This window comes from Lepus europaeus, chromosome 4 (genome assembly GCF_033115175.1).
Source record: "Lepus europaeus isolate LE1 chromosome 4, mLepTim1.pri, whole genome shotgun sequence".
Taxonomy (NCBI): Eukaryota; Metazoa; Chordata; class Mammalia; order Lagomorpha; family Leporidae; genus Lepus; species Lepus europaeus.
In genome coordinates, this window is record NC_084830.1 from 17,795,286 (window position 1) to 17,820,577 (window position 25,292).

The 25,292-nt window shown below is 41.9% G+C and overlaps 1 protein-coding gene across 1 annotated transcript; it reads right to left on the minus strand.

Moving 5' to 3' along the window:
• Positions 1 to 1,074: 1,074 nt before the first annotated feature.
• Positions 1,075 to 24,277, minus strand: SQLE (squalene epoxidase). Its single transcript, XM_062188000.1, has 11 exons — positions 23,271 to 24,277; positions 19,465 to 19,717; positions 14,810 to 14,990; positions 13,980 to 14,076; positions 12,599 to 12,712; positions 12,345 to 12,516; positions 10,600 to 10,695; positions 5,463 to 5,605; positions 4,982 to 5,078; positions 3,319 to 3,406; positions 1,075 to 1,609 (listed from the first exon to the last, which is right to left on the minus strand). Exons 1-11 carry the CDS (start codon positions 23,559 to 23,561, stop codon positions 1,417 to 1,419), a joined length of 1,725 nt encoding a protein of 574 aa, XP_062043984.1. The 5' UTR covers positions 23,562 to 24,277; the 3' UTR covers positions 1,075 to 1,416.
• Between the last annotated feature and the right edge of the window lie 1,015 nt (positions 24,278 to 25,292).

The following is a 25,292-nucleotide window of genomic DNA, read 5'->3' on the forward strand; positions in this document are numbered from 1 at the left end:
AAAAAACAAAGCAAAAGCAAAACTGGATCTGAAAAGTGCTTGCCAATCATTTAGCAAGTTGCAGGGTAAGAAGCATTGGTTTATAGTCAAGGCAAAGTTTTTTCCTAGTTCTGCAACCAGCTCAACCTTATCCCATGTCTGCCTCCTGGCATCTTCTGTACAAGGAGAACTAAGTGATTCAGGTTTGTTTTCTGGTAAGTTATTTCTTCTGTCGGAAAGCCTCAAATCCTGAGATACATAGAAGGGGGAAAAAAATCCTCCAGTCTTTGTTTCATTGTCACAGTGGGAAAGGTGTTAATGGAGTCAGTGGAGCAGAAGGCAGCCTCACCGTCCAGCTGTGGCGGAGCACGGAGGCCCAGGGCACTCAGCATGAGCGGGGAGGTCTCGCCGTGAGGCTGGTTCAGGAAACAGCCTATCAGAAATACCATGCGCTTCTCCACTCATACGAAGCGAGGACAAAGTCGGCTGCTAAAAGGAAGCTCTAAGGCAGTTTTTAATCAGAAAGCAGAAGTTTGAGATCAGAGGTAAATCGCATGAAAGCAAAAGAATGGTTAAACAAGACAAAGTGACACTTGAAAGTGATTTTCCTAGTGATTTGGCCAGTGAAATATTTTCTCCATTAAAGGAGAAAAGTAGAAATTTTTATTATAAAAGCTTTACAAGTCATTTTAGCCTTAACTGTTATTAGCTGAAATATTTAGTTTTCTTTCAGGGGTAGCAATTTACATTAATGATATTTGGGAATTTACTAAAATCTTACAGTACCCTTTGAATGTCCTTAATCTCTCCAGATTTACTGTAGATAAACTCAGCAAATTCTAAGATCGTCTGCCAGGTATTACAAGTGCTTACTCACTGTTTCTGAAATAAAGCACCCTGGCTTATTAGTGTTACAGTGGAACTGTAAAAGCCCTCGATTGATTTCCCTACAGGAGTGTGGAAACGGATTACATCACTAGAGAAGGGCAGCGAGAGCCGGGGACAGAAAGGCACTTCCCCCAAAGTGAGTTATTTGACGGAACAGGCTTCACTTTTTCTTTCTGTAGTCATGAAACCACGTAAACAAGTCCACAACAAGAAACAAAGTCACGAGAGGTCACTCTTTTATTTGTATGTACCAATGACACATCCCAAATACTGAAATCCAAAGAAAAACTGCAGTTCTTCTGTTAGCACTAATTTATGGTAACAATCATTTCTTTTAAATATCTAACTTATTTGACCCTTCATTTAAAATTGCAAATTTAGGCATATATGTACATGCTTATATACAAAAAAACTTAAAAAAAAAAAAAAACTGATCTCAAACTTGGTCCCAGAGTTTCCACCTGAGAAGTGGTAGAGTACCATGCTCTGTGCATCCTCTTCCAGAAGTCTCTTAGGACTTGTTGAGTTCCAGATGGTTCCCTTTTCAGCTTAATGAGCCAAATACTTCATTTCTGAGTAAATTAGAGGAAATATTACAGCACACGCTTTGTACAGTACAGCACCACTACTGAGAAAGGCTCGAGGTTTTGTAATCCAAGGTTCTGATTTAAAGCAACAATATGTGGCATACAATGCAACAGCAAAAAAGTGTCCAATTAAAACTAGAGGGTTAGGAGACAATCTGTAATAGAAAAGAAAATTTTGTAAGACCCAGAAATCAACACACATTCCACATTTAAGAAGACTTTGAAAAGAATGCTAAATTTCTTAAACTTTTAGAGAGGCCAGTAACTCACCTTGCTCCAGAATACATAAGTCATATATTTTGAGCTCTTTTCTTTCACTAATCTTGAGATCCCAGGCTGAAACACTAAATGGTTGACCTGTTGAAGCCTAAGTCTTTTTTTTTTTTTTTTTTGACAGGCAGAGTGGATAGTGAGAGAGAGAGACAGAGAGAAAGGTCTTCCTTTTTGTCGTTGGTTCACCCTCCAATGGCCGCTGCGGCAGGCGCATTGTGCTGATCCGAAGCCAGGAGCCAGGTGCTTCTCCTGGTCTCTCATGCAGGTGCAGGGCCCAAGGACTTGGGCCATCCTCCACTGCCTTCCCAGGCCATAGCAGAGAGCTGGCCTGGAAGAGGGGTAACTGAGATAGAATCCAGCGCCCCAACCAGAACTAGAACCCGGTGTGCCGGCGCCGCAAGGCGGAGGATTAGCCTGTTAAGCCATGGCGCCGGCCGAAGCCTAAGTCTTTCTAAAAATATCAGTATTGACATTCAGAGTAAAGATGATGAGAAATGATCAAAGAATTTCACTTTGCAGCCTTTCCAATACCTATGTCCACACTATCAAAACTAATACTGGCCGGCGCCACGGCTCACTAGGCTAATCCTCCGCCTTGCGGCGCTGGCACACTGGGTTCTAGTCCCGGTCAGGGCACCGATCCTGTCCCGGTTGCCCCTCTTCCAGGCCAGCTCTCTGCTGTGGCCAGGGAGTGCAGTGGAGGATGGCCCAAGTGCTTGGGCCCTGCACCCGCATGGGAGACCAGGAGAAGCACCTGGCTCCTGCCATCGGATCAGCGCGGTGCGCCGGCCGCAGCGCACTACCGCGGCGGCCATTGGAGGGTGAACCAACGGCAAAGGAAGACCTTCTCTCTGTCTCTCTCACTGTCCACTCTGCCTGTCAAAAAAAAAAAAAAAAATCAATAAAAAAAATAAAAAAAAAAACTAATACTGAGTTTCACACTTCAAATTCATATTTAAATTCAAATTTCTCCATTATTCATGGGTCCTACAGATGAGATTATGTGGATAAACCCCCAGGGAAACAAAGCAGCTTTTTTAGTGAAGCTGCCTCTACCGCTACTCCTAATAAATGTTGTTTTCTAGAAATAACAGCTGAACGCTGCCATTTTTCATTCCTATGGGCCACCTTCTGATTGGGAAACTAATAACAGGACAAAATGTATACAGCAAAGATTTGTGATAATCCAAGCTGAATAGTCTTTTTTTTTTTTTTTTGACAGGCAGAGTTAGACAGAGACAGAAAGGTCTTCCTTTTCCATTGCTTCACCCCCAAATGGCCGCTACAGCCGGTGCGCTGCACCAATCCGAAGCCAAGTGCCAGGTGCTTCCTCCTAGTCTCCCATGCGGGTGCAGGGCCCAACGACCTGGGCCATCCTCCACTGCCCTCCCGGGCCACAGCAGAGAGCTGGCCTGGAAGAGGAGCAACTGGGACAGAATCCAGCTCCCCAACCAGGACTAGAACCCCAGGGGTGCTGGCGCCGCAGGCGGAGGATTAGCCTAGTGAGCTGTGGCACAGGCCCAAACTGAATAGTCCTAATGAAAATCTGGAATGCGCATTTCCTCTTGTGCCTGCCATCAAAACAACTTACACAGAAAGCAGCCCAACAGGACCGGCAACACATTCTCCACCAAGTTTGAAGTAAAGAAAACAGGCTTTTCTTAGCTGATGAAGGGAATCTAAAATAAAATTGAAAAATTACTCTCAATCAGAATATTCACATACATATTTTGTAATGGTGTTAATAATACATCAGAAAACATAGTGATGAAAAATGCAGGCCTTAAAGATGACTTTTAACTAGTTGCAGGGTTTCTTTTAATCAACATTACTGGTATAAGATAAGCAAATTTCTTGGTTAATAAATAATTATCATACTAACATTTAGGTCTCAGGGTTGTTTAAACGTTATTTCCTGATACTGTAAATTCACAAAAAGGTGCAAAATACTTTGTAAACTCCATTATAAAAACACAATTCTAGGAACCAAATTTCCAGACTTGAGATGCTTACCATTTCTTAACCAAGCAATAAATTATCAAGTAAAAAGAACAGGTTTAACTAGTAACTAATAACAAACTTCTATCTGTGTACTTTTTAAAGGCTGTTCAAAATAACTCCTTAAACCTTCACATCATTGTCTATCAGTAACCTTTTAAACAGCTTAGAATCAATATTCTTTCAAGGCATGCCTAGATTTTTCTTTACAACAGAAGATCTAATAGGGAACTTCTGTTTTGTTGGTATAGTCAAATCCATAATTCAAGAGCCTAGGAAAGCTCAAAACATATTCTTATTATTTGCCAATCTATTTTAACTAATATGCCAATGTAGGAGAAAATTTGCTTTGCATCACAGCCAGTTGTTTAATTCTTTTATCAAGAGTTAATGGTTACAGAGGCCAACGAAAGCATTTATATTGTATTTTCTTTTGTACCATCACCAAAGCACTAATCAGTAGTGCCTGGGCCAGGTCATAAAATAGCCATGTTGCAAATGTTCTGGAGTAAAGCAATTTAAATCATATTTATTCTTCAAAACCCAGAAGTTGTTTTAGTAATCTACCACTCACTCACTTTTAAACTGCTGTGGTTGGGAGGTGGCACAGCTGCCTTTTCCTCCATTTCCAACACTACTTCTGCAAGTTATTCAAAATCCTTGGGACCACAGCATTTCAGATATGACACTGAGAAACTTGTAGACTTTAGAACATTTCAGATTTCAGAGTTTTGTATTAGGGATCCTCAAACTTTTATATAGATTGAGCATCACCTCTCTAAAATATGGACACAAAAAAACAAAACAAAAAAAAACAGGCTGCTTTCCAGTGAGTAAATGGTAAATGCATTTTGCTGCTTCAAATCTAAACTTGATTTGAAGCTTATATTTATTTTAAAAACATTATCTTACAAAGAAATCAAAGCTAGTATTTAGGAAAGACCACCCATCACAGTCTTAAGCATTTCAGGATATGAATAACCCAATTTGGACCAGAGAAACTGAAAATCATGAATACGCTACTGTGTTGTGTAGAAAGTCTACAGCCTTCCAAGACAAAGTGGTGGATATATGATGATTAGAAACTAAAAATCCTGCTCAATGACAGAGTTAAAGAGAACTACAGCTTGGGAGTCAGCAAACTCAGGTAACATTTTGATTTTTAGGCTAATCACTAACTTTTTTGTTATTAAGATTCTTTCTTGCCTTAAGAATCTGCAGTTCAGTAATACTTATTAAGAAAGATCTACACTTACCATCTGTGGCAGAAAATAATTCATAAAGTGCCTGAGCAAGGACATTCACAACAAAGGAATGAGACCTTTTTCTTGTCCAATAAAATGACTTTTTGGCCTGAAAAGGAAAAAGATCACTTATTATACAGTACAGCAAAAACTGAAATTTATAATCCCCTCAAACTGTTATTTAATCCTGAAGTCTAACTACATGCAAGGCAGCCTTACATCTGTCATTTACAGAATCAAGGCATCTTCACAGCAATGGGCTATACGAACTCCAAAGCTACATTTACAACCACTGTGAGCAATCCAGTGTTGCAGAATATTCAAATACAGCAATTTTTAAATTCACAGGTTCCAAGTCTGGTTTGTTAAACCTAAACAAGACTGCCTAAGAACTATTATGAAGAATCAGGATCCCTACACAACTCTCCATCTTAGTCCCTAGGAAGAAATCTATTTTGAGATGTTTTTATCAGAGAATAATTTAATGCCTAACCTGGAAAACAGCTGCATCATCATAAAGGTCAGGGATACCCTTGAGCAGTTTTCTCCATATTTTTATATCTTTAAAAGCAACAGTCATTCCTCCGCCCGTGAGAGGATGCCTCATGTTATAGGCATCTCCCAAAAGAAGCACACCTGTAAAGAGAGGCCGTTAAAACTGACATCCTGGGACATCACTGAAGACAAAACAAAACAAGAGAAGAAATGACAGCTCTGTAATTTATCAACATTGTTAGTGTGAGTTAGGAATGATTAAATAAGAATGTGAAAATACAAGGGAACACATCATGACTACACCTAGTGAGGCACAAAATTCAAGATCTGATTAAGTCAGCATTGACTGGGTACAGAATGTGTGCCAGGCTGTGGAGACACAATGAGAACAGCAGCGTGGTCTCTGCCCTCCAGACATCTACTCAGAAGCCTAACATTTAGTGTAACAATGCCAATACATCTACATGGTGTTTTGCAAAATAAATTTTGGGAAAAACAAAAAATCTACAGCCAGCCAGGTATAACAAACAAGTCTTACGCTAGGGAAAACACATCAGTATATCTTTGGCATCTCACCGCAATATCCACAGTAGAGAGAAATGTCTATATAGTTCCAAGGGAAAGAGTAGGCCTCAAGAAAGAAGCCCTATTGTAGTTAAAGTAGAAAACAAAATAGGGACATATTTCAGAATGAGCAGATGATAATTTGAGAATAAACCTTCATGAAATCTTAGATAACTTTAATGAAATGTTTAGGTAACAGCTGCCTTGAATCAAAAGTGCAGAAGCAAAAAGCTCCAGTTTGCCTCCCAGTGAGCCTTACAGAGCTGCCTAAGTTTCTTAATCCATTCTCAGACTGCTTAACGACCTGTCACCAAGTGGGACCTTTACATACAACAATGATTTGATTTTATCTGAGAAAAACAGACCACAATAATAGTTTTAGGAGAATTATGGATAATTATTTTCTGTAAAGTTACACTACATTCGTACTAATATTATTTATAAAAAGGTAGCTTCTAAATGTTATTTTGTAAAGATTTATTTGAGAGGCAGAGTTAGGAGAAACAGAGATCTTCCATTTACTGGTTCACTCCCCAAATGGCCTAAATGTTAAATTTTTATATATTACTCAGAAATCTTCATTAATAAAAACCACAAACTAGGTCCAGCTTTTACTCTGCTTTTTCCATGGAACATCCCCAGTCCTGCCGATTAGGCGGAGTTTCCACAGCATGTTTTTTTCTATCAGTTATAAGTCTTAGAAAAAAATATGGAAATCAATCTTTGTGACATTGGATTGGTAAAGATTTCTTAGATATGTCATCAAAAACACAAGCAACAAAAGAAAAAGTAAACCAAACTTCATGAAAATTAAGAACATTGTACTGCAACAGATACCATCAAGAAAAATGGAAATGGGGCTGGTATTATGACACAAAGGTTAAGCCACCACTTGCAACACTGGCATCCCATATTAGAGTGCCACCAATCCAAGCTTCCTGCTAACATGCCCGAGAAAGAAATTGATCATGGGCCAAGTACTTAGGTCTCAGACACCCACGTGGGAGACCCAGATGGAGTTCTTGGCCCCTAGCTTCAGCCTGGCCTAGCTCTACTTATTGCAGGCACTTTGAGAGTGAACCCAGCAGATGGAATGATTGTCTATGTAGCTCTTACTCTCTGTCACTCTGCCTTTCAAATAATTTTTTAAAAGAAAAAAAAATGGAAAGAAAACCCACAGAATGTGATAAATTTGGCAAAACACGCACACACCTATATAAAAGGATTAACAGCCTAGAATATTTAAAGAATTTAAGTTCTTAACAATAAAGAATTTTTACATTTGCCCAATTCAAAATCATGCCATCTGGATAGGCATTTCTCATCAAAGAAGATAAGCAAATGGCCTATAAACACATGAAAAGATGTCCAACGTTATTCTTGAGAGGAACACAGACACAGACATCACCTCACATCTACAGGATGGCTATGAGCAAAAAGATGGCTAAGAGTAAATACTGAGGATATGAAGAACTTCAAGCCCTCTGACACTGCTGATGGGAATGTAAAATGGAACAGCCATTGTAGAAGCTCCTCAAAAATGTAAACAAAGGTAACTTATGATCCAGAATTCTACTCCTAGGAAAAAATCTCCAAAATTGAAAATATATGCCAGGGGCCGGCACTGTGGCACAGTGGGTTAACGCCCTGGCCTGAGGCACCGGCATCCCATAAAGGCGCCGGTTTGAGACCCAGCTGCTCCACTTCCAATCCAGCTCTCTGCTATGGCCTGGGAAGGCAGTGGAAGATGACCTAAGTCCTTGGGCCCCTGCACCCCCATGGAGACCCAGAGGAGGCTCCAGGCTCCTGGCTCCTGGCTTCGGACTGGCACAGCTCCAGCCATTGCAGCCAATTGGGGAGTGAACCATCGGATGGAAGACCTCTCTCTCTGTAATTCTGACTTTCAAAAAAAATAAATAAAAATCTTAAAAAAAAAAAAAGAAAAAATATATGCTCAGGGCCGGCGCTGTGGCACAGTATGTTAATCCTCCACCTGCAGCACCGACATCCCCATCCCATATGGGCACCAGTTCTAGTCCCAGCTGCTCCTCTTCCAATCCAGCTCTCTGCTGTGGCTTGGGAAAGCAGTGGGCCCCTGCATTCGCATGGGAGACCAGACTCCTGGCTCCTAGCTTCAGATGGGCGCAGCTCCAGCTGTTGCAGCCATTTGGGGAGTGAACCAACAGAAGGAAGACCTTTCTCTCTGTCTCTTCCTCTCACTGTCTTTAACTCTACCTCTCAAATAAGTAAATAAACTCTTTTAAAAAAAGAAAATATATGCCCATACAAAATCTTGCACCCAGGGGCCAGCGATACAGTGCAATGGGTTTAGCTGCCAGATGCGATGCTGGCATTCCATAGTGGAACGCCAGTTGGAGCCCTGGCTAGTCTGCTTCCAATCCAGCTTCCTGCTAATGCTCCTGGAAAGGCAGTGGAAGGTAGCCCAAGTACACGTGTCCCCCACAAGGGAAACCAGGATGGAATTCCAGGTTCCTGGCGTCAGCCTGAGACCTGGCTATTGCAGTCTTCTGGGACTGAACCAGTGGATGGAGGTCTCTTTCTCCTCCCTCTCTGTCACCCTTTCAAATAAGTAGATAAACATTTAAAAAAAGAAAAGGAAAAAAAAAAAAACTCATACACAGATGTTCACAGCAGCACTGTTTCTAATAATCAAAACCCAAAACAACACAAATGTGTATCAGCTGTTTCATGGAAAAACAAAATGAGATGCATTCACACCATGGAATAGTGAAGGAATGATACATGCTACGTGAATAAATTTCAAAAACATGCCAAGTGAAAAGCAAGTTACAAAGGGCCACACGTTTTATGATTTCATTTATAGGAAACAGCAAGAATAGGCAAATTTAAGAGACAAAGTAAATTAGTAGTAGCCTAGAGCTGAGAACTGGGAGGAAATGAGAAGTAACTGCTACTGAGTACAGGATTTCTTTGTAGGGCGATAAAAATGTTCTAAATTTGATCGTGGTGATAGTTGTCCATACTTGTTGAACATACTAAAATAACCATGGAACTGTAAACTTCAAATGGGTGAACTGAGTGATTTGTGAGTTATCTCAATAAGACCACTACCAAGGGGCCGGTGTTGTGGTGTAGCCGATAAAGCTGCTGCTTGTGATGCCACATCTTGTGTGGGTGCCTGTTCCTGCCCCGGCTGCTCCACTTCCAATCCAGCTCCCTGTAATGACTTGGGAAAAGCGGCAGCAGATGACCCAAGTGCTTGGGTCCCTGCACTCACACGAGAGACCTAGTAGAAGCTCCTGGCTCCTGGCTTTGGCCTGGCCCAGCCCTGGCTGATACAGCCATCTGGGTACTAGTGGATGTAAGATATCTTTATCTCCCCCTCTCTCTTTCAAAGAAATAAATGAATACATCTTTTAAAAACAAAAAAGCCACTACCAAAAATATTTCAATGTTTTCAATTGTCTACAGGATTAAAACTACATGTTAGGGGCTGGCACTGTGGCACAGTGGGTTAAAGCCCCGGTCTGCAGCACCAGAATCCCACATGGGCATTGGCTCAAGTACCACCTGCTCCACTTCCAATGCAGCTCCCTGCTGATGTGCCTGGGAAAGCAGCAGAGGATGGCTCAGGTCCTTGGGCCTCTGCACCTATGTGGGAGACCTGAAGAAGCTCCTGGCTTCGGATCAACTCAGCTTTGGTGGTTGCAGCCATTTGGGGAATGAACCAGCAGATGGAATTCCTCCATTCTTTCTTTCTGCTCTACCTCTACCTCAGTCTTTCAAATAAATAAAATAAATCTTAAAAAAAAAAAAAAAAAAACATGTTAAACACATATTCTATACATATTCTATATATTCATGTTAAATAGCCCTAGGCCCCATCCATAGGAAACTGAGTTCTGTGAAAGTATCAGTTCTAGCCCTTCTAGTCTGCAGACTTTATTTCATTTACTTCTGAGTTCCTCCGTGTTTCTCAGTGCCCACCAAACAAACTCCCACTCATCCTCCAGGTTCAATTCCAGCTTTATTTCCTGAGCAATGCCCTTCCTAACCACCCTTTCCATTTCACAGACTCTCCTCTCTGCCTTGCACATACCTTCACAGTGAGTAAGAGGTACCATGAATGGGTTTTTACTATAAAACCAAGAATGTTGTGAAATTATCAGTCTGTATTTCTAACCAGAAAACTGTCTTTGCTGGGTAAGGACAATTTTTTTTTAAAGATTTATTTATTTATTTATTTGCGAGGCAGAGTTACTTGGGCCATCTGCTGCTGCTTTCCCAAGCCACAGCAGAGAGCTGGATCAGAAGTGGAGCAGCCAGGACTTGAACCGGCGCCCACATAGGATACCAGCAGGGCAGACGGCAGCTTAACTGCTGCGCCACAGTGTCAGCCCCAGGACAGTTCTTTAATTGTTGCATCCCCATTGCCTAGCACAGTGACTTATATACAATTATTAAATAAGTAAATATGTCATAACATTAATTAGGTATTAGGAATGTGTTAATCTGTAGTAAGCAATTCTCTTTCCCGCATCTTCACAATAGTATAACTTAATCACATAAGTCATTTGAAGTATTGATACCTCGTTTGTTTACTGGTGAAGGAGGAAGGAAGCTTGCTGGCATAGACCTCAAACGAGAATTCTGAATGGCTTCCAGGAATGATTCTTTCAGGTGATCTGCAATAAATCATACACACCCAAAAGATGGTTTATAACACGTTAATTATAACAGTTTCTTATCCAGTCTAAATACCTACTATTCACCTGCCATGGCTATTACATACAGCCCTTGTTATAAATCAAGGTACCTATTATCTGTTAATAAGATTACCCATTAAGCATCAGTTGTTCATGCTAAGGAATAACTAATGCATCTAAGAGAAAATCCATGTAAACGGGCATACAGACAGCTGAATGAACAAAGAAACTGGAAGAAGAGTGACGTGAATCCAGATGAGATGAGATAGGGAGCAAAACATCCAACCCTCTAATAAATATATATTTTTTTAAAGTGAAATGGTTAGATTAACTCATCTCTAAGACATTTCCCAGTTTTAAAGTTTTGTGCTTTACTTGTATAGAAAATGAACTGTCAGAGTTCCCAGAGTGATACAACAAAGGAGGATTTCACTATGTTCAAACTTTGCCATCCACAAAGAGTAGAATATCCATAACCTAACTAATATTAATATAAACCTACATTTCTCATCATGATTTCAAGTCAAGCTACTCCAATTAAGCTCTGGATTGGAAGAAAAAAAAAAGCTACAGGAAAAGAAAAAGAAAAATATATGCTAAAAGTATCAAGTAACAAAATTGTCTCCTAAATATTCATAACTAATGTTCCCATCTGAAACCTTCATAAATGACTTATGAAAATTTATTCAAATGTCTGTGTGTACATATGTTGAAAATGTCATTATTAAAAATCTAACTTTGTCCACTTTGTTTTACTTCATTTTTATTAATATTCTACTAGTTATTCAACAGAATGGTTTTACCTAGTTTAAAAAATAAATTGAAAAAATCCAGAATATTTACACAAAACATACTTACATCAAGAATAGTTTTCTATTATAATTGACAAGTAGGGTTTCCCTTCAATTTTATCAAAATTCTTAATAATGTACATTTCTTTCCTACATCTTCTCATTATTAAAAAATAAAAGTAAACTAGTTCAATAAAAATTCTGGATATGTAAAAAAGGAATTTTTTAATAAAGACATCTAAAGTTTCCTGAAGCCTTTGTATTCAAGTTAAAACTAAAATCATCTCAAAGACCCCCTGCAATGCTCATTTTCTGAGGGCAGGCATGTTACAATAGATGAATCTCCCTCATGGTTCAAGTCCCAGCATGTTACAATAGGTGAATCTCAGCTCGTGGTTCGAGTCCCGGCTGCTCTACTTCCAATCCAGCTCTCTGCTATGGCTGGGAGAGCAGTAGAAGATGGCCCAAGTGCTTGGGCCCCTGCACCCACGTGGGAGACCTGGAAGAATCTCCTGGCTCCTGGCTTCAGATCAGCGCAGCTCTGGCCAATGCGGCCAGTGTGGCCAATTGAGGAGTGAATCAGTGGATGGAAGACCTTTCTCTCTGCCTCTCCTTTTCCCTCTATGTAACTCTTTCAAATAAATAATTAAATCTTAAAAAAAAAAAAAAAAAAAAAAAATAGCTCAGTTCCAGCATATCTGGTTCACTGGATGCATTCTTTTTACCTGTACCCTTCTCTCTGGCCTATTTGAGACACAGCTTTAGTGAGAGCTGGAGATGGAGTGTCTTTTTGTGAAACTTGCTTTCAGACAATAGAAGCAAAATCCTATTTCTTACCAGGTATTTGTGGGTAAACTTTTTCAGTCATGTATTCTCTTAAGTTCCTTGGTATTTCTCCTCGAACGTCAACAAGCACTCTAGTTTCAGTAGATGAAATCTGGTAGATGAGAACTGGACTCGGATTAACTAAAATAAGTTCTGCATGATTTGCTTTAAATTGTGGTGCATTCTAAAAAAGCAAAATGAAATACTTTAATAATTTTCTAATTTCAACTTGCTATTATTTCCTTACAATTACACTCCTACGTTACCTGCATAAGAAAGCCAACAAAATGAGATGAAACAGAAACTTTATTGGAGACCAGGTTTTTCCTGAACTTGGAGAAAAGCCCATCTGCAACAACTGTCAGTGGAGCATGGAGTTCCTGTAACAGAGACAAAGAATTCTCAGCCAAATGGCCAGAGGCACAGTAAAAAGATCAGTCTTTAAAAATGTACATGAACAGATTTAAATATATCATTGGGTACCAATATTACAGAGTAGTTGAAAATTTTGCCTTAGAAGAAACTGGGGGCAGCGTAGTGGCACAGCAGGTGATGCCAACATCCCGTATGCGTGCCAGTTCAAAACCCAGCTGCTCTACTTCTGATACAGCTCCCTACTATTGTGCCTGGGAGAACAGAAGATGGTCCAAGTGCTTAGGCCCCTGTACCTCCTGGGAGACCCAGAAGCTCCTGGCTCCTGGCTCCTGGCTTCAGACTGGCCCAGCTCTGGCAGTTGCAGCCATTGAGGAAGTGATTGATGAAAAAACTCTCTATCCCTGTGTCTCTGCCTCTCTCTGTAAACTCTGCCTTTCAAATAAATAAATCTTTTAAAAAAAGAAGAAGAAACTGTTACGTGGGCTTAAGATAACGCATGACCTTTACCTTTAGAGACTTCCTGAGTCCATGAGGCTCATCTTCTGGGATTACTCTACACTTTGACAGACAATAGGGGAAACAAGCTCAAGGCAAGCTTGGGCCACCGAAGACTAGCCAGATTCTTTTACCCTAGAATTTTCTGACTTCACATTGTGCTTTTAAATCTAACTAGGTCTTATTACAACTTTTGTTGAAATGACAGTATATATTTGTACTATCACACAAGAGAAAAAAAAGACGTAATTGCCCTCATGAGAGTACAAACTGTAGGAGAGGGTAACCCTATGGAGCACGCTCTCCCTCCTCTCTCTCGCTCTAATAAATAAATCTTAAAAAAAGAAAAGAAAACTCAGTCCAGGTCTCCCATGTGGATGGCAGAGACCCAAGTACTTGAGCCATCATCTGCTGGATCCCAGGGTGTGTATTACCAGGAAGTTGGCATCAGAAGCAGCACCAGGATGCAAACCAAGGCACTCTGATATGGAACACAGTCATCCCAAGTGGTGTCTCAACCACTGCACCAAATGCCCTCCCCTTCACTCCGGCTTTTAGTACTGGTAACAGTAAGTTTTGTTGAAAAAGTTTTTTGTATAGCATTATGAGATGTTCTAAAAAAGCAAGGTGTTGCAATCTGAAACCTCTCACATAAAGCTCAGTGAGAACTCGCTCCATCTGATAAATAATAAACCAGTGAGCCTAGTTTTTGAAACTAAGAGAAAAAGAAGGAAAAACCACATTTCTCAGGAAGAGATGACACCTGATAAATCTCACCTTGATATCTCCAGTCTCTTTATCCTTGTACTGAACGCCCATCACAACGTCATCTTCCTCTAATAACTGTAGCACAATGCCTTCAATAAATTTTGTGCTAAAGGATAAACAAATTTCTATAGTAGCACACTTGAGCCATTTAAATTAGACATGAAAAATATCCCTTATCCCAAGTTTAGTCATATAAACTAAACATGCATGTGTGTATACATACATGTGCATAGACAGAGGTCTGGAATGACAAAAAGGGAAAACATCACTAATGGGCTTTAAAATTATGTGCGATTTTTATTTTCTTATTTATCAATACTGACTGCATATTACTAATGTAATAAGCAGAAAGAATTTTTAAAAGTCACATTAGACTTTTTATCTTAATGAAAAAATAAGTACATGCAGAGAAACTATACACATACACACACATTCATAAACAGGGGGAAAAAGAGTTTGGGGTTTATCCACCAAATTATTTCTAGTCAAAAATTATATTTTTCATATTTTACTTGCACAGATCACAAGACCTTTCAGTCCCAAGGAGAAGTTCACTTACTTCTTCACTTGCTTTATCAACACTTAAGTCTGTGTCAATCACACAAAGGTTCTCTTGTTAAAAACTCCCTCTGTTAGACTGTTTAAAGGCCACAGGCAAATAGAAGGCAATAACCAAGAGAAGCAGTCCGTCCCAACAGACTAGAACTTAGAATGGAACAGGAATTTCTCCCTGTAGTCCTCTGTCCTTTCAATAAAATTTATAAATTCTTATTTGTACAAAGGCCAAATTTAAATGTATTAATTCTTTAACATTATATATCTGAAGCGGTTAGTCTTACTTGGGCTCTGCCATAGCTGCTTTCCGGAGACTCATGATAAATCTTCCATGATGGAAAGCTCTTCCACTCTGCACTTGACTATTTTCTGACAGAGGGTAAGGAATCTGAACCTCCGATTTGCTTTCCTGATCATGAATTATGTAGCCATGTACAACCTGCGCATCAAGACCCTCCACCGTATCTGCAAAACAAGTCAGTTCAAAACAAGCAGCTTGGTTAACATTCTCCGAGTGATACACGAGGCACCAAGGAGATGAAACCTCTGAAATCAGAAGTGAATCTCTGCCTTCATAACCGTAAGCTGCTCTTTGGAGAACTGGCCAATTAATGTAACTATGTTGGAAATCTTAATGCTTATGGAGAACAGGAGTCTTAGAAAATCTGTAGCAGTTAAAGATTACAACACAACAATGTCAGCTCTGTAATTCTACCTTACCTCAGAAAGACAAGCAAGAAAATCAACATGCCATGGAACAAACCACAGTCTTCCCCTGAGGAAACTGTTGTATACATAGAGGGATACATTCAGGCCTTAGTACCTTTTTTTTTCCCCCGATGTAGGGCTTTGAGGGTTGGTCACAAAAAAGAAGTAGGAAGGAAATCAACAACAACAACAACAAAAAGGTAAGAACAATTTACATATAAAAAAGATTGAATATATGAAAAACTAGATTCTCAGGACAAATGGGAAGGGTAGGATTATTTATTTAATATTATGATTTCAAGCCATCCATCAAAATTAACTCAGGGTAAACTATGAAGTAATTTTTGTAAATCAAATAATAAAAAAACTAGCAGCAAACAAAATGTATAATATCTCAGATCCATGTGAAAGTTCTTTGTTACATTCAAAGCAGAAAAAGAAATGGGAAAAAATTCTGATAGAAAATATAACATGTTTAAAGTGTCGGTTGAGGGGCTGGTGTTGTGATGTACAAGGTTAAGCCTCCATCTGCAGTGCCACCATACCATACGGACTCTCGTTTGCAACATAGCTACTCCACTTTTTATCCAGATCCCTGCTAAACACACTTGGGAAAGTAGCAGAAGATACCCAAGTGTTTGGGCTCCTGCACCTACATGGGAAACCAGAAGAATCTCCTAGCTTCAGCCTGGCTCAGCCCTGGCCATTGCAGCCATCTGGGGAGTGAACCTGCAGATGAATATCAATCTCTCTCCTTCTCTCTCTGTATCTCTGCCTTTCAAATAAATGAATACATTTTTTAAAAATAAAAAGATAAAGTGTCAGCTGAAAATTTTAAAAAAATTTAAATGGTAAAAACTAAAAACTTTAGGAAAAGTTTTCTTATCTTTCTGAGGTAAGGTAGAATTACAGAACTGACATCAAATGTAACAAAATATGAATACTTACATATGAAAAGGTACACATTAAAACCACACGAAAAATATTGAGACTAAAGTAACAAAGGGCAAAGTATGTTTCTTGTTTAGGTCACCCAGCCTATGGTACTCCATTATAGCAGACCTGTCTATGGTATGCCACTATGACCATACCACCCTCAAAGTGCCTGATTTCATCTGATCTCAGAAGCTAAGCAGGGTCAAGCCTGGTTAGTACTTGGATTGGAGACAAAATACATTGAAATATATTAAAATGAAATATATTTCTGATCAAATAGTAATTTCAACACGTGTTAACAAAAGCTTTCATAAACAATGTTACCACACATTTGTGCTAAGATCAAAATAAATTAGTTTTCTGGAGTAGACATTTGGCCTACTGGTTAAAATGCCCATGTCCCACATCAGAGTACGTGGGTTTGACAGCCAGCTCTGGCCGTTGACTCCAACTTCCTACCTCCAGCTTCCTGCTAATGCAGAGCCTAGGAGCAGTAGTGATGGCTCACGTGATTGGTTCTTGCCACCCACATAGAGACACAGCTGTTGTGGCGCACTTAGAGAACAGCACTTGGAGAACAAACAAGATGTCTGTCTCTCCCTCCACAACCAGCCCCCACCTTTCAAATAAATAAAAAGATTTAAAATTTGTTTTAAAAATAGGATTCTTACTTGTGACAGTAATACTCATTTCAGTCTAGGTTTTCTTGGCAAAGTCACAAACAATGTCTAATTTGCCAAATCCTGGGCTGGCATGATGGTGCAGTGAGTTAAGCTGCTGCCTGTGACACTGGCATCTCTTCTCTACCACTGGTTCACGTTCTACTGCTCCATTTCCAATCCAGCTCCCTGCTCATGCGCCTGGGAAGACAACAGCAGAGGGCCCAACTGCTTGGATCCCTGCCACCCATGTGGGAGACCTTGATGAAATTCCAGAGTCCAGGCTTCAGTCTGGCCCAACCCTGGTTGTTGCAGCCATTTGAGGAGTGAACCAACAGATGGAGTATCTCCCTCATTGTCTCTCCCTCTCTCTAACTCTGCCTTTCAAATAAATAATCTTAAAAAATAAATTGCCAAACCCAATGGTCATTATTCTATACTCATCTTACCAAACTCTTCATTAGCAAACCTTGTCATAGCTGTCCTTTCTTAACATACCCATTTCCTCTGAACAGAAAGATTCTCCTTTCTTAGATTAAGTGACACCTAACACTTCTGGCTTTCTTCTACCATCAGCCAGTTCCTTCTCGGTCTCTTCTACATGCTCCTCTTCTACACAATCTTTAAATATCAGCGTTTCCCAAGACTTATTCTATCTTTTCCCTTCTCCCTATCCTTTCCTTAGGGTCTCGATCATTGCCATGGCTTTTAAGCACCACAAACATGCTGTCAACTATGAAAATTTTAACTCCAGCCAGTCCAAACCACTTCTCTGCACTCTAGATTCATACATCCAATTTGACATCTACACTTAGATATCCCAATAGGTTCTTCCCCAAAGTTCCCCCACGCCTGTTCCTCTCCATTGCCTCCATATTCTCTCACTCTCAGCAAATGGTATCATCATTTACAAGTTGCTTAAGTCAAAACCTAGAAATCACTTCTGATATAGCATCCTCTTCCTCACATCTCATGCCAATTCCTGAGCAGGAATTGTCTGTTAATTTCATCATGAATCTGTCTACTTCTCTATATTTCTTCTTATCATGCTAATTAAAACCACCACCACCTGTCACTTAGACTCAGTAATTAGTCCTCACTAGACTCCTAACATTGCTTCCTGCCCACTACCACAATCTTAGTCTATTTTCCGTACTATATTCATGTAAATAGCATTCCACAAATGCCAGAGTTTGACTTAAATAGTGAGCTGTGAAATGAATTTCAAATTGCAAAGTATATAATCAGGTGAAATCATGACAAGTATTTAAGAAGTAAAGGAAATTTCTGTCAGATGGGCACATGTACTGTATGTACTGAGAATGTAAAATGTAATTGTCACTGTGAGTAGCTGTTAAAAGCCTGAAGCCACTATTTTCAAGGTAAAATAAGATCATGTCACACTCTTGCTACACTGCCTAACAAGGCCTGCATGATCTGGCTGCCGCCCACCTTTCCAACCTGATTTCAAGGCTCTCTTTCTTCTCCATCATCTTCTACTTTCCAGTTTTGTATTGTTCTCCTTTTCAGTTCCTTACACAAAGTAGCAAATACTAAACACGTGTCAGGCACTATTACAGATGCATTATATATGTGAATCTACATGCACGGCAGATTCTTTTATTAAGCCAATTTGATAAATAAATGAACAAAAAAGGAGGTTAAGTTACCTAGGCAAGGTCACACACCTCTTAAGTGGCATTCAAACATCTTTTAAGTCATAAACCTTTTAAGAGGTGGTATTCAAACTCAAACAATATAGTTCTAGCAGGAATGCTTCTAGTTGATACACCACACTTCCTACCACACACACCCAACAAGCTCATTCTCACCTCACAGCCTCAGTAAATTTTGAGCTCTGTTCTCAAGAATAGAGTTTACCTGTCTAGTTTATCAACAGACTTTTGGTACCTAGTACAGCACTTCCTGCAAAGTAGGTAGTGAACATGTATTTTCTAAATAAATAATTGGTGCTGAAAAAGCACTGGTTCCAAGGCAGGCACTTATCCTAGTGGTTAAGATACCTGCAACCCACATTGGAGTACATGGATACTGTTCTCAGCACTGGCTCCTGACCCAGCTTTCTTCTAATGTAATCCACAGGAGCAGTGGTGATATCTCAAGTAATTGGCTGCTGTTTCACCAAGGGAGACCTGGATTGAGTTCCTGGCTCCCAGCTTCCACCCAGCCCAGCGCTTGCAGGCATCTGGGGAGTGAACCAGTAACTCTGTCTCTGCCACTCCAATAAATAATTTTTAAAAAGGCATTGATAATTAATGATGCTTAAATAACAGATTCAACAAAATAATACTGCAACAAGTATATAATATATATTCTACAAATCATACTTCCCTTCACTTTTCACTAAATTTCATGCCTTCATTCAAGGAGTTTTCCAATACTCATTTTTGACCATTACAATTTTTAGACATTTCATTATTATTTCCTTAAGTCTACTTAATATCTCTTCACATCCTGTTTTCTCCTTTGCTCTTATTTTCATGCAAATCTGTTGGTAACTCAGTAAATTTTACAAACAGAAATAAACTGGAATGTCTTTTTATTACTTATAGCTTATCCTATGCAAAGAGCACTTGCTTATCCTCTAACTCTCCCAAAAATCAGGATGAACCTACCTCCGAGACCAAGTTCTTTGAGAACATGATAACCACCTGGCTGCAGAAATTCTCCAACTATTCTGTCAGGCTCTTTTAAATCTCTCTCAATTACTGTCACCTTTCTTCCATCTCTGGAGAGCACTGCTGCCAATGCAGAGCCAAGTATACCAGATCCCACAATAATAACTTCTGGATCATTCTGACAAGATGTGGATGTAGAGGTAGCTGCTCCTATTAAGGTTGTTTCAGAAATACTGGTTCCTTTTCTGTGCTGTAAAAAAAAGAAAAAAAAAAAAAAGAATTACGTTTCCAAATTTGGAAAGTATAGTATAATTAGGCTTAAATTATACTATTAATATACCAATACACCAGGCTGTTGCATCTTAGGCAAAAGCTAGACTCCAAACATTATCAAACCTAGTGAAACATTTTTAAACCCAGATCATATATAAAAATCACTGATATCAGGGCCGATGCTGTGGCGCAGCCGGTTAAAGCCCTGGCCTGCAGAGCTGGCATCCCATATGGGTGCTGGTTCGAGTCCTGGCTGCTCCATTTCTGATCCAGCTCCTGGCTAATGTGCTTGGGAAAGCAGTAGAAGATGGCCCAGGTGCTTGGGCCCCTGTGCCCACATGGGAGACATATCTGAAGCTCCTGGCCTCGGATTGGTCACCTCCAGCTGTTGCAGCCATTTGAGAACTGAACCAGTGGATGGCAGACCTCTCTCGCTCTGTAACTCTTTCAAATAAATAAAATAAAACTATTTTAAAAATCAATTATATCAAAGTATTGGTTAAATAAAAATGTGTGATATCCCAATGAAATTAAAAATATATTCCTTTTTTCAAACACAATATTTAGAAAATTCTGTTATATGGCTATCTCTGGAAAATCATACCAGCCAGGGGCTGGCACTGTGGCGCAGCTGGTTAAAGCCCCGATCTGCAGGACCAGCATCCCATATGGGCGCCGGTTCGAGTCCTGGCTGCTCAGTCCAATCCAGCTCTCTGCTAATGCGCCTGGGAAAGCAATGGAAGATGACGCAAGTGTTTGGGCCCCTGCACCCATGTGAGAGACACAGATGAAGCTTCCGGCTTAGGCCTGGCCCAGATCCGGCATTGCGGCCACCTGGGGAGTGAACCAGCAGATGGAAGAAACCACTATCTCGCTAACTCTGCCTTTCAAATAAATAAAATCTTTAAAAAAAAAAAAAAAAAAAAAAGAAAGTCATACTAGCCAAATATAATAAATACTCATAAGGGGCTTCAAAGGCTTACTACAGGACAAAGTCTATTATTTTTCAGTTCTTCAGATATATACTGTGCATTTACCAGAATCACAATTTCTGATTTGATTTCATGTTACACAGTATTTACCTTTTAGATAGTTCCAACATTTATTTTCTCTCTCTGCTTCTGCATTTTCAACTGAAAAATCTACCTTAATCTAAAAATCAGTTTTATATAATAAAGAGACTGTCAAATCCTGGCTACTGACCTACCAACCAAGGATTATTTAAATCAACAAAATTACAAAGGAATTGAGATTTGTTTACAATTTTAGTTCTTATCATATAAGCACTTATTGACTTTGTCCCTTCATTTTTCCTCACCCTGATACTCTAGGAGAGCCTACTCAGAGTTGGTCCCCCAATTTAGGAACAACAAACATTAAACTTACTCCTGGTTGATTTGACAACAAAAACTTTAACTTTGATCATAAGAGATACAAAAATTCTCTTTTAAGAGATTTATGCGCACTGAGAATAATACTGCAAGCATGTTGGTTTTTTAATGATCAATTCTATTTCCTAACAAGTATTTGTTCTTGATAGGTAGACTGACAAATGTGAATTCATTTCAGATACAGAATTGCAAGGAACCATCTTTCTTGAGTTCTCTGCCTTAAGGGTGGAGAGAAGATTCATTTCCATTTCAAGGCATGTTAATAAAGGAACTTAGGCCAAAATGAAGATGAAACCTAAAATCATTTAGAGCTTTACTGCTGTGATTCTAATATTCACCCAGAATTCTTTTACCTCTATAATGGACTGAGGCCTTGTCCATTCCATTTTTCTAATTCATCTTAGAGAATACTTTTCTGTCCTTTACCAAGGGTAGAAGGCAATAATCTATCCTTCTCATCAGTATTTCTTAATGGCCGCCACAACTGCCCAAATGACTGTTGGGGGCAGGGGCAGTGTCCAAGACAAGCTCCTTTTGTTACCTTAATGATTTATTACTTTTTCTAAGTCTTGCCTGTTACACACACACACACACACACACTTGGAAGGGGAGTCTGGAGGAAGTCAGTCCTTCAGAGCTATATCAACAGAAGTACGAATGAGAATCTAGTACTTCACAGATCACAGTTTAAAAGCCTCTTGATTTCTAAGAAATAAGGAGAAAGCCTGAAGTGTTCACAAAACAGAACCAATAGTGACTGCTGGTGATCTAATTACTGCTGGTAATCTAGTTACTCCAAAACTTCTCTACACAACACCATGACAATAACCCGGACTAGTGATCAGTGACTGAAGGAAGTTACCTTAGACAAAAGTACACACATTTTCAAATTGAAAATTCCCTGTCCTTTCCAATTCCTCCAGCCCACACCCGCCATGCCACTAAACTCAGCACTCCTCCAAAGATTTCTAACAGATATATACCACTTTTAGACTATTAATAGCTAATATTTATTAAGCAGGTGTAAGCCAGGCAGTTTGCAAATATTAACTCATGTAATTCCCTAACTACCAGCAAAGGTAGTGCCATCCCTATGGAACAGAAGAGGGAACTGATTTTTAGAGAAATTAAGCAATTTGCCAAAAGTCTCACAGCCAGAAGTGGTGGAGCAAAAATTCTAAACCAAGTTCCTCTCCTCTATAAACCTTGCTAATCTGTACTGGGGATAGAACAAATAATGTAGATCAAGAATTATCTCGCTGTGTAGGTCACTCACCCCAACTCCAAGCCACTGTCAGCCATTCCCTCACTGGGTCTCCTGTTAGTCTCTCATGTGACATCCCTGTTTCCATTCTTAGAAAATCTATGTTCTGTTTAAAAAGTAAAAATCAAATACTGTTTCACACTTAAAAGCCCTTCAGTGTCCCCAGGAAAAATTCCAAATACCCGGAGCCAAGAGGCCCTACCCTCAAGGACTTCTCCCCACTCATCTCCTGCCAATGGCCTCCTCCACTCCCTGGGAAGAAATCATAAGTTCAGGTGTATTTGCAGGTTCAGTCTTTGATGTAGAAACACTATTGCCCTGTGGATGTTGTTCAGCTGTTCTCTGGACCCAGGACATTACTGCCATGATCTGCTTAATGCTTCAAAGATGTTGCAAAGGGCTTTAACCTGTTGAGCATTTTCTCTGCTTTCTACACTGTTCTCACTTCTCTCAGTCAGCTGTCACTTCTTAAAGCAGTGGGCTGACTCGGAGCATGCGGCCTTCTTCCCAGGTATATACCCTATCTGCACCCAAGGATTTTAAATAAAACATCTTTTTCGCCCTGGAAAGTGGGTCTATCCGCCTTCCAAATGAAATCCTTACAGGTTTTCCACCTTTAGTAATCAAATCAACACCCAACCTCCATTCCAACTGAGGCACCACCAACACCAAGGAAAACAAATGTTTTCAATGATTCCAAAGAATGTCAAGAATGTAGATAACGCACAGAAAATCTTTAAAAATAATCTAAACACACGAGAAGTTATACTAAGTTGCCACCTTTCGTCCTGCACAGCACAAAACCTATTTGGGTGACTCCGACCCTAATTTTCCAATAAGACGCTCATTCATTTGTCCCTTTGCCATCAACCTACCCTCCTGGACTCCAGCTGCTCTTTCTTCTCTGAGCCAGGAGGAGACTTGGCCCAGAAGAAGCCAATAAGAGGCAAAGCGGAGAGAATATTCGAGAAGACCGCGAACTGGGAGCTGCTCTGCCGGCGTCCAACGAGCCCCCCGCTGCGGTGGCGGCAGCGGTAGGAGAGCACCAGGCCCAGCGACAGGAACACCAGCACGCACAACAGGAGCTCCTTGTTGGCCAAAGTGACAAAGTCCCCGCATTTCTTATAAAAATAGGTGAAGGTGGCAATGCCTAGAAAAGTCCACATGGTTCAAAGGCTTCTTCGGTGGCACCAAAGTGGAGATTCTTTTTTAGCCCCCTCCTGGTAGGGTCCTGGTGTCTTCTCTCTCCAAATCCGGTCCTAAAAGGAGCACAGGGCACCGGCCAAAGTCCAGTAACTACGGTCACAGGATGAGAAGTCAAATCAGACCAATCTTTTTTTAAAAAAATCGTATAAAGTTGTTATAAAAGAGTGACAGCTGTAGGAGACTTGGAAACGTGTATTAAAAACCGCCTGCCCCAGTCCTCCGGTATGAAGCCCTCCTTTCCACGGGGTTCCCGCGGGGCTCGCGGCGGCGGATGCTGGCGGTGCTGGTGCAGGCTCGGCGCGCTGTGAGGCTCGCTCTCCGCGGCGGCAGGTGCCTGCTGGGGGAAGACGGGTAGCCGGAAATCAGAGAGAAACTACGGCCTCGCCCCTCGGCGACAGCGATCCGATCGGCGGCCTTCTCCGCCAGAGGCCGGCCTCGGGGACAGGGCCGCGCAGTCACTACCCCGGGGCTTCTCCTCAGCAGGTCCCGGGCCGCCGACCCCCGACCTGGCCGCGCCGCGACTTCGCCTCCTCAGCGGTGGTCGGCGGGCCCCCCGAGAGCCTCCCGCAGGCGGCGGCAGCGCCCGACGGCCTCCTCACCAGCATCCCACGCGGGCGGCGGCGGCCCTTCCCAGCTCGGCGCTTCCGCAGTAACCAGAGCAACCGCCGCGCGCCCTTCGCTCACGCAGCCGGCCAGGCTCGCCTCAGCCGCCCGGTAGGGCTCGGCCCAAACGAGGGACCAGGGGGCGGGGCTCCAGGGGGCGGGGCGCCCCGCCCCGCGCGCGTCTTCCCCGCCCCCGCCCCTGCTTTCAGCCAATGAGGGCGCGCACCGCGCAGTAGGCCGAGATGGCGCTATGCCACGTTTGGCCAATCGCAGGCGGCGCAGCCCGCGCGGTACCGCCCGGTTAGGCGCTAGGGCGATGTTGCGTGGTGTAGGGTGGGGGCGTGGGGATGGCGTTCGGCGTTTGGAGGGCGGCGGGGAAGGCCTGGCCGGCTCCGGAGGGGTGGGGCTGGGGGCCGCCCGGGAGGCGCCGGAGGAGGGGGTCGACTCTGCCGCCGTCGTCCCAGCCCCTGGGATCCTACCTGGGGAGAGATGGAGCCGTTCTGAGGAAGAGGCTGCCGGAACGCCCGCCGCCTCACGTCGGGGTGCGCACCCTGATTGGCGAGCGCTGCCGGCGCGCCTCGGTCGTTCCAGGCCCCGGGGTCAGGGCGAGGCGTCCGACGCTGCCTTGACTCATGTGCCTTGCGCAGGGTTAGGGAGGCGGAAAGAGCCTGGAGAGCGTGAAGTACGTGCTGTGGGCGCTGAGCCCGGGGGGACGAGTGGGAGTTCGCCAGGTGCTCAGGCTAAGGGGACGAGGGCGAGCGTGGCCCGCTCGCTCAAGGCCGGGGGCGCACGGGGCCAAAGGAGTGAGGTACACCGGGGCGGGCCCCATTCACTCGTCCTGGAGGCGCCCCGAATTCTGCCCAGGACAAGCGGGCCCAGCTGTGCGGGCGCTTGTTATGCAATGTTGAAACTCCCCTGCGTTGTGGAGGCCTGGCCCTCGCCTTTGCTCACCCAGTTTAACCTTGGACGACCTTCTTTTTAAACCCTAGGGTTCCTTCATTCTGCTGTTCCAAGCGTGGCTGGATCGTCAAGGCCTCCACCGAGTCGCCGCTGACGTCACGGGCCACACAGTACTTTCTGCCTACCTT

Excerpts from the sequence above, each read along its gene's own strand:
- SQLE (XM_062188000.1), bottom strand. The coding sequence starts at position 23,561 with ATGTGGACTTTTCTAGGCATTGCCACCTTCACCTATTTTTATAAGAAA. Across the intron at positions 12,517-12,598 it reads TTGTTGGCTTTCTTATGCAG|AATGCACCACAATTTAAAGC; the intron begins GTAACGTAGGAG and ends TTGCTTTTTTAG. Across the intron at positions 5,079-5,462 it reads ATGATGCAGCTGTTTTCCAG|GCCAAAAAGTCATTTTATTG; the intron begins GTTAGGCATTAA and ends TTTCCTTTTCAG.